At 46.5% G+C, this 13426-nt stretch overlaps 1 protein-coding gene across 15 annotated transcripts in view; it reads right to left on the bottom strand.

The window, feature by feature from the left end:
- The window catches only part of LOC144125168 (uncharacterized), a 264663-nt gene that overhangs the window by 60941 nt on the left and 190296 nt on the right, over nucleotides 1-13426 (bottom strand). For 5 of the 15 annotated variants that reach the window (XM_077658304.1, XM_077658313.1, XM_077658306.1 and 2 more), the window contains 7 exons: nucleotides 11391-11526; nucleotides 10125-10408; nucleotides 7839-9187; nucleotides 5333-5441; nucleotides 4138-4232; nucleotides 2955-2975; nucleotides 426-551 (listed from right to left, as the gene is read on the bottom strand). In XM_077658304.1, coding sequence (XP_077514430.1) covers nucleotides 426-551; nucleotides 2955-2975; nucleotides 4138-4232; nucleotides 5333-5441; nucleotides 7839-9187; nucleotides 10125-10408; nucleotides 11391-11526 — 2120 coding nt within the window. The remainder of the gene's footprint in view (nucleotides 1-425; nucleotides 552-2954; nucleotides 2976-4137; nucleotides 4233-5332; nucleotides 5442-7838; nucleotides 9188-10124; nucleotides 10409-11390; nucleotides 11527-13426) is intronic. The other 10 variants (XM_077658307.1, XM_077658309.1, XM_077658316.1 and 7 more) reach the window with 5 other exon arrangements.

The raw sequence follows: 13426 nt of genomic DNA, 5'->3' as shown, positions 1-13426 counted from the left end.
ACAATGGCGAACTTTTCCACTCCGACCAAAATCCCCAACAGTGAGCCGTTGTCAGTAATAAATAACTCCGCAGTCAATTTCAGCAGTTTTAGAGGCCCCAATATAGGGCTGAGCAAAGGAGATGAATACTGTGCAGCATTGCACAAGGCACTAGGACACAATCAAAAGTGCACTGGAGCAAAGAAGAGTGCAATTAAACCTGCAATGCCGATTCCTCCTCATTGATCGCCTACATCCAAAAATGCATCGACACGGGCTTTGCAATATCTGGCCTTGTCACTGGGATGGCTGGGGGAAGGGGGAGCAAAGACAGGAGGAAGCAGCGTAGGTGCAAAAAACCCCAAAGAGAATAATAAAGAAAAGAAAACAGCACAATCCAGCGTCCCCACCCCCGATAAATTTTAATTTCAGAGCAATGCACTTACAGCTGCCAAGACTGAATCTCATTGGCTGTCAGCCCTGAGCCTGCGAGCCACTCCCTAGAACAGAAGACACCACCACTGCATGTGTAGAGCGGGCTGGCCTTCTCTTCCGAAAACGGCCGACAAGGGCTTTGCGGGAGTCGGAGGTGGTCGCGGGGAAAGGAGGGAGGGATACGGGAAAGTGGTGTGGGAGGAGGGAAAAAAATAAGGTATAAAGGTGGGGGGGAAAAATAATCAGGGAGGTAGGGGATAAACGCAAACAAAAATGACACAATAAATGAAAGAGGGGAGGTGAAAGGGTCGACAAAGGTGTGGGTGAGGAGTGCAGACTGAGGAAAAGAAAAGATTAAAAAAATACTACACAGCAGGGATGAAAAAGCAACACAGGGTCAGACCAGAGAGCTCTGAGAACATAAATAAAAAAAACGAGTCAAGTAAGAAACATAAGCAGTGTCAAACAAAAGTCATACCAATATCCACTTTATTGGAAAAGCGAAGCAAGCTGCTTATGTAGAATCTTTTATTCTACATGTTTAGGCTGGCAGGAAGATATCGTGAGCTTTGTGAGGATATATCAATATGGTATGAAAACAAACTGGGAAGCAGTGTGCCCTGACCTGTAAGCACTGACTTGCAGAATGACCTACACCTCATCTTATGATTCTGCAAGCAAATATTATGGCCACCAAAAAGTTAGATATACCAGGGTGATCTTTGTCCAACATTTATCCCTGCTGTCTGTAATTTACCTAGTCCCAATGCCATCTTTTCTTCTTCAGCCACAGCCCGAGTACTAAATAAAAGACAATGACATTCAACACGTTTCAATAAACAATGGACGACCACAATATGGTATGTTGTTCCCATGAAATTTTTATTAACATGCTTGCTCAGCCTAAATTTCTTTTAAGACATGCAATCCATTGCAACAACAACGAGTATGGAAAGGCACTGCACTTTGCTCAGAACATTCACTTTCACTAGCATGAGAAATCTCGTGAAGTGGCCCGAGTTGTTTTCTTAAGCAGGTACTCTACAAAGCTCTTTATATAGCGTATTCTGAAAGATCTCTAGTGGACCCAGCCTCTGTCTAGCAATGTTCCACCAGTTATTTATGCAGGCCTATGATCTCATATAGGTCAAGTATGTGGTTATGATGCCTAAAGCTGCATATACTATTTATATGTCAAAGTACCATTTTTCAGGCACTATTTGGCACATGCACCTCTCTGCCATCTCTAAACTCTGTTTATAAAACCTTAAGGCTGCAGAGAAGAAATGAATTGCAGTGAGTTACTTTTAATCTCAGATGAAACTCTCAAATGGAAGAAACATCCTCTCCTGTATGCAAGCAACAGACATTCCATAACATACCTCACAATGAACCTTCCCTTTCCAAAAAACCTTGGTACTGCACTTTTTTACGTACAGGGATGTGCATCTTCCTCGAACAGAACATCTAAAAAACACTACCCCAAAGATGGCTTTCTTGTTTAGTGCCAAGTCTCGTATAGGAATTCCATTTTTTAGTCTACTCTTTTTGACACTGTTTACCAATGTGTATCTATTGCAAGTAGTTTTCCAACCTGTCTGCTGTCACCGTCTACTGAGTAGAGACATAGCTAGCCACTCTGTGCTTGCTCTCTGGAGTATTTGCTTTGCCTCTTCCCATTAAATAGCAGCACCTGCCCACACAACTCACTGAATTCATGATTTAATGACAGGGCTCACAGGCAACAGCTAGTTTCCAGTTCTGCCAGATGAACCAGGGCAGCAAGAATACACAACATACTAGTTCACAAACCAGACTGCACAATGCAGTTTAGCAAAAATTCGGGGGGCACTTTGCTGACCTGAAGTGCGGTGAGGCGAAAGCCTTTAGCGCGGTGTTGCTGCTTGCGTCACTGATGTGTGGTTAAGATGTTGATTAAGAACACAATTGCTTGCGAATCTTAAATGCTGGAGACACTGGAGGGCGTTTGGGAGGTATCAGGCTGATTCGACGCCTTTCTTCAAACACTCTCCAGCGTCCTAGACAAGGAGAACTACATATGCATTGGCAGGAAGTACCGTAGTCGTTAGCACACTTGGCTGCGGAACAGAAGGATGGTGGTTCGAACCCCATTGTGCACAAAGATTTTTTTTCTTATCGAGTTGCTGGATGTTGCTGAAGAGCGTAACAGAGGACGGATGGACAGGGTTGCGGCCGCGAGTATGAGCCACTAAAGACTTTTGCCTTAATAACCCAGCATAGAGGGAGCAAATGTTTATGGGTACAAATATTTTAAAGTAGTTGACGTAAAGTTGTACGACCTTGCCAAGAAAGTAGCATTGTGCGCTCTTTCCTGTTCAAGTACTTATGTTTGTTCTTGTTGCTAACTAAAAAAAGAAAGGCAACAGAATATGCCAGGATATAAATGAGAGAGCGGGCCATTCTTGTGAGGCAATTGCACCCAAAGCAGAGTGGCATGTGTACAAAACATAAGGGGAGGAGCTATGAGCTATGCGCAAGCATAAGAGAACTGTACTCACATTTTCAGTAGCAGGGCTTTACTGTGTGAATGAACACAACAGGTGAAAAGGTGTGTTACCTCCCCATATAAGGCACTGTTCTTGGTGCAACAGCAATGTGTGCAGCACTTCAGACGCATGCCACAGAGGTGCAGGGTGTGAGAGTTGAAGTAGACTGAGGCACAACGAATCTGCTCTGCTACCACCGAGTGAGTGACAGCTTTCACTTATTACTAAGTAAACACTGCATTCGTTTTACTCATAAAAAGTGCACTTCATTTTGTCGCATAGTAGTGCTTTTCTGTTACAACATGCCGAGCATATTCTTTGAGACACTCTTTTATTATTTTCCCCTTAAATGATACTAAAGGATGTGCACTGTCTGCATCTAGTCAGTCATAAATTCAGTCATCTAGCCAGTCATAATTGTATTTTGCTTCTATCTTTGACATCCTACTCCTAGATGCATTCCTCCCATCCTGGAGGCACTGAAAATCTGTCATATCAGAGAGCAAAAAGAGTTTCAACTCAATTTACGTGATGGGAACCATTTCCCTGAAATGAACTGTCAGCCCTTAGCACAGTCAAGGCACGAAATGTGTCACTCAAAATCTGATAATGTGTCTAGCTTATTAATGCACCACACTGCAGCGATAACTTTTTCTGGCCCAATTTTTCGTGTAAACGTTCATAAACTACCCGGATTAGGTTCATCTCTTGTGGACCCACCAAAAACTACCGAGACAGATTTATTGATGGAGTGCTTTTATTTCAATAGACACCCTCGGTTACTTGAAAATCTGCTTACGATTCAGACAGGTTTGAAGTATGCTTACGCCTAAATTTCACACTTGTAGCTCACCTCTAATTACAGCCTACTACAAATGCAAGCGTTATGATCCTCAAGTTGTGAAGCCTTTATAAGTAACCTTAAATTTTACAGAGGTCAAGCTACTGATTGGGAATCAGCTTAGCAATAAAATGAACAGCAAGAAAACTTTACCCTGTATTTAAACCAGGACAGAAAAAAACAAAAAAGAACAAAAAACGGAAGTGCAGATGGTTTATCCGCAACCCAACTGGCGAGTGGCAGAACCACGGTTAGTCAGAAAACTGAATGATCAAAAAAATTAATGGCGGAGAGGAGGAGGAAAAGGAAGAAGGGAAGGGCCACATGCACAGACACTGGGTGCAGGGGGAATACCTTGGTGAGCGTGAAGTGGCTCTGATCTCCTTCGAGGCGAGTTCCTCGTGCGCTTTCCGAAGCTGTTCTTGCATGTCTTCTTTTTCAACTTGGAGCTGGAGGCAAGCACAACACCTTTGCATCACTTTAACCCCCTCCTGGCTGCCCCATGCGCAGATGCATTTAGACAGACCATTAAGCAAAATGGAATGAATAGAACACCCTATGTGTAACTTAACGAGATCCCTGATTCTTTACCAGCTCCCCACTGCATTGCATTCAGCATGTCCTCATGACCATCTGGGCGAAATAAACCATGCTTCTGGATTTTCCATGAAGCTCCAATAATGAGAAACACCATAAATATTCTGTAATGCCTTATGAAGGATTCCATCCTAAATTATTCCTAAATTCGCAACAGGAAGGAAAAAATCCGATGCACTATGCTTAGCCTTTTCTCCTCAACTTGAATTCTCTCCCTTACGAAGCATCACCCAGGTTGCCTACATTTGCACGCGGTTTGCTACAGTTATGCACCATTTAGGAGCATGTAACTTAACTGAGACGTCCATGGCGGTGCAGTCCAGGGCCCTGTAAAGGTGTCCTGGGGGTACCCACCCACTCTAGTCAAAAAGCCATGTACGTTCTCTAGTGGCAGCGCTGATGACGTCATGGTTTTTGACACAGCAGCTTGAAGCACACTGCCACAGCTCAAATCTATGCATGACTGACAGCAAGAAAATTCAATGGCAGCTAGTAGGGATTGCAATCAAGCACCACAAAAAGCTGGCTGTTTCTACAAGGCAAAAAAAAGTTTTCATACAAGCAGGCATGTTTTTAAATTCTCATTGAAGCTAAGCATGTGGCAAATTGAAGAGAAGCATCAAAGGAAGGAAATAAAAGAAAGCAGCACTTTATTGCAGCTTCCGCTTTACGTTTTGAAATGATTTTTGAGGGGGAAACACTTTTGAGCAGCACATTATGGCTACCAGTTGGTAACAAATTTTTTTACTGATCTCTTTTCCGGTCGCTTTGAAATGAGAGTGGGACAAAAATCTCGGCTCCCACCCTTTCTCTGGAAGACCACCTACAAAAAAGATTTGCTGACCTCTACATTTTACTGCTTTGTGTAATCATCCTGCTCAGAGCAATCGCCTGCATTTCAAGAAACAACATTAGGCACGAGGTGCTGAGGGAACACACGCAGGTGCCATACCCTGTCCACTGTTGCGCTCAAGCTCCTCAGCTGTTTCAGCAGTTCCGACCGCTCATACAGGATGTCCTCCACGGAAATGTCTGACCACTCCACCGATCCATCTCTGGCGCTGGTGGAAGAAAAAAAAACACAGAAAAAGGTATGCAGAGATGCTGACCCATGCTTCTGCTCACCAACAGCTTAAACCCACCCCACATCGCTGTGCTCGTGATACCAACTAAGGGGTTTATAAATGTTGAGGTTATGCTCGGGCTGTAGGAACTAGAAAATTACGTGCGTGATGCCATTTTTAACACATTATTCTCTAGTAACTTACTTACCTTACCTTACCTTACCATGACATGCTTTACATGCTCAATATCAGCTTGAAAGAGGCTTGCTGCAGCAGCACCAAAATGTTGGCATTACATACAGGCGTAGAGAAATAATTTTCACGCTGCTGAAAGGCACCATCCTTTTTTTGTTTTAATGCGACCGTATTTCAAGAGTCGGATGCAACTTAAGTCTGCAGTGAAGCCCCGCCCACATTTAGGACCGGTGCACAGAATTCTTCCACGACAAAAAAGTAGTCCGTTGTTAAAACTTCTCTTGTCACCTAAACAAGAAGGTAATCACGAGAAAAAGTTTATAACGTCTACAATTTTGATACCTGAGTTGTTTAATAAAGTCAAACATTAAAAAGCTGGTTTCGCTTACTTTTGTGACTGGCTAGCGGAGTAATACAGTACGCCGCGGATCATGGCCCAGTGTTAACAACTGCTGTTTTTTAAAGCGAAAGCTTTACTGGCCACGAACTTGCGATTTCGCCGTGGCGGTGCTCCGAGAAGGCACAAGAAGTCACAACGCGCGCCTCGCCGCGGAGCCGAACCGGTGTGGCTGGGCCGGCGGCAGCTGGCGCACTGGGCGCGAAATAGAGACGTGCCACTGAATGCGTCGGCGGTCAAGCGCAGTTGGATTACAGAGGGTTTCGCTTTGGCCGACGTAACGTTGCCGTGCAGCGCGCGCGTGCGCGCTATGCCGGAGTATAAACGCGCCTTAACAGAGCCTGCGCTTCACCGCTAACCAACATATTCGGTGGCGGCATCTATGGGAGCCCCTGATATCCCCCACCCACTCACTGAATAAAAACAAACAAACCTGTGCCGAGGCTCGGAATCGAACCAGGGCCTTTGGCATTTGAGGCGGAGATGCTACCACTCCGCCACGACAGCTCAAGCTTTAGCCATGAATAAAGGTGCATCTAGTGAATGCACTCTTCTGATGCAGAAGTCTCCGCGCTTTCGGTACGTATATCCTGGCCTAACAGAGCTAGGCCATCAGCAATTTTTTAAGTTGTATCCTACTATAGGCTATGTCGACATCTTTCATTTCACCAAAACGTGTCCGCAGTAGTTGCGGGCGAGGCCAGAGCAAAAGTGGCGCGAAATTTGAAAACACCGGCAGTGGGCAGAGCCAAAGCGTGGCGCCAAACTTGAAAAACCGGATGTGTGGTCGATGCCAAGTGTGGCACGAAATTTGAAAACAAAGCGTGGTGTCAAGTTTGAAAACTCAAAATGGCCAATTTATGGAACTTGATTAAGTAACACAATTAATTGTGGTAATTGGGAAATTAGATGAATTGACCTCAATTCTCTCAATCAGATGATCACGTGACCAGTAGGAGATCGATCATTAATTGATAAGTGACAGCTCGATAAGGGTTGATAGATAGGGTCAATCGATAAGGGATAAGTGATCAATACATAACCAAAGGTATCGATGAGTAAATGATCGATGACTAATTATGGGAAAAATGAGTCTGACACAAAATGGCTGTTTGAGAAAACTTAATTGTAACATAATTACAGTGCTTAATCTAAGTAAATGTGAGGAGAAGGTTCAAGTGAAGCAAACAGGAGTGACGAGTGAAGCAAAGAGAGGCGAAGAGGGGCGAGGAGGCGTCAATGCTTTCACATTCCTCTAATACGGGTTACTGCAGTGATATCGAATTTTCTTGAAGTCTTGACCATTTTGCACGTGACAGTCAGAAATAAGCGCCCCAAGGTTTCAGCAGCAGCAAAAGATTAGTGGGAATCATAATTCCTGAAGCCCTTGAAAGTATTAGCATACACAAAAATAAGACTACTGATACATGGAGTATGTTCCTGATGGAATCCCAGAACACACTTTCTGGAAGCTAAAGCCATGACATGGCACAAAGCTGACAGCTAAGGCTGTCAGCTTTAAATGACAACTAAAGGTGTTTATTGAGGCAAGGGCATCTGAGGCAAATAGAGCCAGAAGCTGACAGTGGATGATCTCAAGATGAAAGAAGATGATAGAAAGTGATGGGTACTATATGACTATGAGATAGTAAGTATTAAACTTTTAGTAGCGATCTTCAAGGTAACATGAAACACTTACTCAATGCTAGAAGGGAATTCAAACCCCGAGGGTGTCCAAGGGGTGCACAAGTCTTCGAACTACTGCAGTGGAATTGCATAACAAAATGAAAGAAGGAATTTACCTGTTTTCTGCGGCAGTGTCCGTTGCTTGCTGATTCATCTCTGAGCCTTCACAGACGGTTTCTTCTCCATCCTCCTTTTGATCTGGGTGCTTCCCATCTAAACTGTCTAAGGATGCCGAGTTTGCATACACTGCTGCTTCAGACTGACTGGCCTTTGCAGGAACAAGCTCTTCCTCCTCAACAGGCTGCTGATTTGCTTGCTGTTGGCGCAGCGAGCTCACCTCTGTTTTCAATCTCCCTAGCTCTTCTTGCAACTGCTTAACTCTTGAAGCACACTCCACCTTTGCAGTCTCCACAATCTCAGTGTAGTGAGCCTCCAGCTTGCGCTTCAAGTCTCTCATGGCAGACGCCCTCTCCTCCTCCATGCGCTGTTCCAACTGGGCCTTCTCCCTCTCGAGCTCCTCTACAGCACTTGCGTGGTGTTCCTTCAGCTTCTCCAGCTGCATGCCATGGTTCTTTCTAAGGGCCTCCAGCGCAAGCTCGTACTGTGCTTTCTGTGAGTTCGCCACTAGGTTGCGCTCCATCTCAAGGCTCCTGTGCAGCTTCTGCTGCTGCTCATCGTAGCCAGCCTTAACATCCTGCAGCTCTTGGTGCAGGCTCTCCCTCAGCACATCGATGTTGGCCCTGTGCTCAGACTTGAGTGCCTCGACCTCGGCGGTGTGTTTAGCCTCCAACCTCCGCTCGACGCTCTCCAGCTCCTGGTCGTACTCGAGCCGCAGCGAGCCTAGTGAGTCGGCGTACTGCTCCACCTGGTGCTTCAGCAGGAGCAGCTCTTCGTCCTTCAGCTTCAGCTCCTCCTGGTATTGCTCCTGGTTTGCAAGCAGCTCTTCTATGTCCTTCCTGTGCTCAGCTTCAGCCTCCTGGAACCTTGCCTCCTCCTCTGCGAGTTCACTCTCATGCTCAGCCTTCGCAGACACAGCCTCTTGGCGCAAGGTCGCATTCTCCTCTGCCAATCGCCGAATTATGGTGCTTGGATCTGCTGCCCTGCTTGCACCGGCCTCCGCAATGCCCTCTGCGAGCTCTACGATTTCGTCCCTTTCTCGCTTGAGGGAATCGAGCATGTTGTGGAGCGACTCTGCTTTCCGCTGCTCTTCCTTAAGGGCAGAGGAGAGCCTCTGCACCTCAGTGCCGTGTTTGTCAATGAGTGCTGCCATTTCGGCAGAGGCCTTAGCTTCCCTTTCATCAGCAGCTCGGCTAAGAGCCTGCTCCTTTTCCCAGAGACTGCGACGCAGAACGTCCAGCTCCTCTGTCAGGCGCCGCCGCTCATCAGCCAGCCTTGCTTCAGCTGCCCTCTCCAGTTGCTCCAGTTCAGCCCGATGTTTGCTTAGTAATTCCTTGGTGCGAACCACCTGCAGATATGATAATTGCTCCTAGTATACAGATGCTTACAGCTGTAACAACATGGAAACAGATACTCAGCAGTATAGAAAATTTTATATTTCAAACACAACAGCTATAATAGTGGAGAACTAGACCAATGCCATTTTCAAGTAGGATAATGTGAGCTTTTTTTCATGAACTCAGCCTTAAGCTTACTTCATGCATAGTGCAATAAATGCTCTATTTGCAATTATCCTCTCTCTGAAAGGCTATTTTATTCATTGTTTTCATAAAACAAACAGTTGAGCCTGGATGTATCGAACCCGGGTGTTCCGTATTAATGGCTATATCGCAAACACAGTTTATCCCTTGGAAAATCCTGTGTGAAAGAATAGGAAAGTTGCACTGTAAATCGAACTCGATTTCACAGTTCCTTGGATATATCCAACGGCGTGCTGCACTTCTGCAAGTGGAGTTTCTCCCAAAGGCGCTCTTCAATCACTTTTCACGCGCAGGTACGGGTCAGCTGCACGGCCTTGGGCACATGCTAGCAGCGCTAGCGCTGTGGAACCCGCGTGACGAGTTGAACGTGTGATGTGCTTGAGGGTGGGCTGCGGTCCCTTGTACTCATTTTCCACACCACAATGCTGTCATGCAACAGAGCCAATCTGACTAAGCAAAGCCTAGAAGTGGTTCTCTTTTCTAGCGAAGGCGTAGCAGATACCAGCTACGCCGTAATTTCAATGAGATTATTCTATTTATAGTGTACTAGTAAGAGCATTAGACATATTATGATAGGGGCTAGTTCCTAAGCACTGTCCACTGTGGCTTCGACGTGAAGCATGCTAGGTTTATAGATGACCAGGCAATATGCGTGCCTGGAACTGAGATTTCTGAAAGACTGTTCTGGTATACAACCCTTGCACCACGACCACTGGGTGGTGTATCCGCAGGCAGGGTACACACCTGCTCTGAGAGGAGTGCAGTCTTCTCCTGCGAGTGCTGCTCCTCCAGGCTGGCTCGCAGCGCCTTCAGCTGCAGGTTCTGCTGGTGCTGCAGGGAGGCCGGATCAGCAGGGGCACCCGAGCACAGCTGCTCACAGAGGCCACGGTAACGCTCCAGGGCTGAAGCGGCATCCATCTTGTCGCACAGCTCCCGGTAGGTGTCCAGCAGTAGCTCCAGCTTGGACTGCAGCCCTGTCTTGAGCTCGTCACCCAGCCGGTGGAAGGACAAAACCAGCTGCTCTGCCTCTGCACAAGGCACCAGATTCAGAGAAGAAAATTGAGCTCCCAAATGCAAAGCTCCTGTCAACGCTTGCAAAACAAAAAACAAAAAAAAAACGATTACACAAAGTACTGTTTAGAATGCTGTGGCAAGCTCATTGCGTGCATAAAGCCATAAAGCTCTCAATTTCCATACCACATTATCCAGCCGCAGTAAGCACACATGCAACAAAAAAGCGCACATGGTGAAATCACTGCACCGTAAATTCCCGGTGATTTTGCAATGCAAGTGCAGCCACTTTTACATGAAATTGGTTGTTATAAAGAATGCTGGCGACATTGTTTCAAATTGGGAACACTGTAAATATATGGTGGAACTCCTACTTACTGGTTCTTAAATTTAGTGCAACAATAGTACATTGTATATAGCAAATATAGTAACACATATTAGGATATCTACTTTGCAGGTATCCATTTGACTACAAGAAAGGGCTACAAAGCTATGTCTCAAATCATAAGGAACTTTTCCATGACTGCACTGATACAAAATACCTGCACAGCTTTTACCAGTAGCCATGTAACTGCATTCAGATGGTAGATACATGTAATTATTCTCTCAACAGCATACCCTGCCATAAGTAATTCCTCTGAATTCATTGATTACTAGATATAAATGACCAAGATAACAAGTTACAGTGATGGACTGCCTTGAGCACACAACTATCAAAGGATTATTAGCACATATCTGCCTATTCATTGCAGTGATCCATTTTTGAATCAATAACAAAGTGTGGAAAACTTGTCCAGGAATCATTAAACAAGTAAGCTTGTTTTGTTTTCATTTATAAGATATACTGGCTGCCAGCATGCTTTGCGGTTCCTCGCAATGATGCTACAGCCAACATCATAATATTGCCCAAGGACTCCAGGTACAAACACACCAAAGGGGGCATAAAAACTACAGGAGGGAAGCCAGAGCACAAGTGTCGCAACACATGCTCCCCCTCACCTTTAGCTGATTCCAGGTGCTTCTTGAGATCGTGTAGCAGCGCCTCTGCACCCTCTCTTGGTGCCCCAGACGGATCTTCTGAAGCAGCAGAGCCAGATGCATTGGCGTATTTTTCCTTCCATTCACCAGTCAGTTGCTGTTGGCATAAATGAAAAAAAAAAAAGGGCCTAATGAGGAAAGTTTGTTCCATGTACATGTTCCCAAAAAATTGGAGCAGACAGCTTCCTCAGATGTCGCATTGACAGTGAACCACTATAACTGATTAACATGCCAACAATGGGAAACAGCACAGTCTCAAAATGCAAGAAACTTCCAGAATTCGTCCCATTTCACTTGCAATATCTGAAGAGCATGTGCCTGATCCTCACAGAATTTTATTAGCATGCCAGTAAGACTGCATGTGTAACCAGTGTACAAAATTTCACGGATTAGATGTAGACTGGCAGGAGACAACAAATGACAAACCGTAATGAACTAGCAAAATGATATCATTCTATGGTGCTTTGCACTGAAAACAAGCCCAATGATAGTGTGAGCACGAGCAGAAATGGCGCTGCCACTACAAAATTATTAAGAATAGCGGCACATTTTTCCAAGTGACATGCACTTTAATGCATTAAGCAAAATCATAGTAATGCACTCTAATTACTACACTAACACTAGACACCACAGGTTTACTGGATGCGGTGAGCCTTATATACCCAGTTCCAAAGGGGAGGAATGTGCAAAAGAATAGAAACAGCAGGCCAACATTCTCCTGCACATCTAGAGAGCCCGCGCGGGCGGTAAGGATATCAGGGGATGCAGACGGCTGGATAGAAACAAACAGAAAAGATGCGCGAAGACAACTGCAATCGAACCTGAAGGCGCGGAATATCTCATCGGCTTATCATCGCCGTGAAAATTTAACACACACACGCATATGACAAAAGCAAAAAAAAAAATTAATAAACATCGACACCGACGGCCGGAAAGCAAAGAAAGTGGGGAGGGGCCGTAATGAAAGGCAGTTTACGAGAGGCAGCCGTTCGTTTATACTACGGGCGCTGGCTGTGATGTAGAATAATATCGCTCTCCCCCAAATTCTCTTTCCACGCCTCTCCGGACTTTTCGAAAGCCAAACGCGCGATCTCGCCGAGCGAGTGAGGGAGAGAGAAAGCAGATGCTCGTGTGCGCGCGCGCGGCGCGGTAGTCTTTGTGAGGCCTGTTCCTTTCTACCTTTTATATATATATATTTTTCCCCGACCGTCGCCGCCGCCGCAACCAGCAGCGCAGGCCAAACCCAAACGGTTGCGCCGCACCATCTGCCCCACCACAGGGGAGGAGGAGAGAGAGAGAGAGAGGGTGAAGAACAGCGTGCAGCCGTTGTTGTCCGACCGTGAAGCCACGCGACTGCTGTCACCCCCTCTAAGAACCCCCCCACCCTCATCCTACGAGCTAAACCAAACCCACTTTATCCCCCCCCCCCCCCCTCCCCCCCACCAACCCCACATCAGATATATAAGCAAAACGTTCCCCCCGTGCCGCCGACTCGCAACGAACGAACCGCCGGAGACGCGAGACAGACGATGCTCTCCTTCCGCACCTCGACGGGCGGCTCCGACGAGAGACGCGCGCAGTGGAGGGAAGACTGCTGCGCGGTCGCGGGCGGCCGCCTCTCCTGCCACGCGCCGCCGTGCGCGCGTGCCAGGTGCTGCTGCTGCAGCCGCCTCTAATAACTGCCCCCCTCCTCTTTTTACCGGCCGCCGCGGTTCACGAGGTACGCGCGCATAGATGTGTGCCTACGAGCCACCCGTTCACGGGAGGGAGGGGGGCACCTCGAACCGTCGGTTGGAGCCGCTCCATCCTCCCTGTCGCTCGCGTTTCCCTCCCAACATCTCGAAAACTTTGTCGAGGTAGACGCCACTCACTTTGTATACCTGCCCTCTCTCTGCACACGCACTGAAGGCAAAAGATTCACGGCTGCGATGTCGCAACGGAAATTCGCACACGCAGCGGTTCGGCCTTTTTCAGCCTTTTAAACGGCGGGCATAATC

The sequence above is a fragment of the Amblyomma americanum genome, chromosome 3 (assembly GCF_052857255.1).
Source record: "Amblyomma americanum isolate KBUSLIRL-KWMA chromosome 3, ASM5285725v1, whole genome shotgun sequence".
Taxonomy (NCBI): domain Eukaryota; kingdom Metazoa; phylum Arthropoda; class Arachnida; order Ixodida; family Ixodidae; genus Amblyomma; species Amblyomma americanum.
Note: the sequence above shows the minus strand (reverse complement) of the source record. Positions and strands in the feature narration are given on the sequence as shown.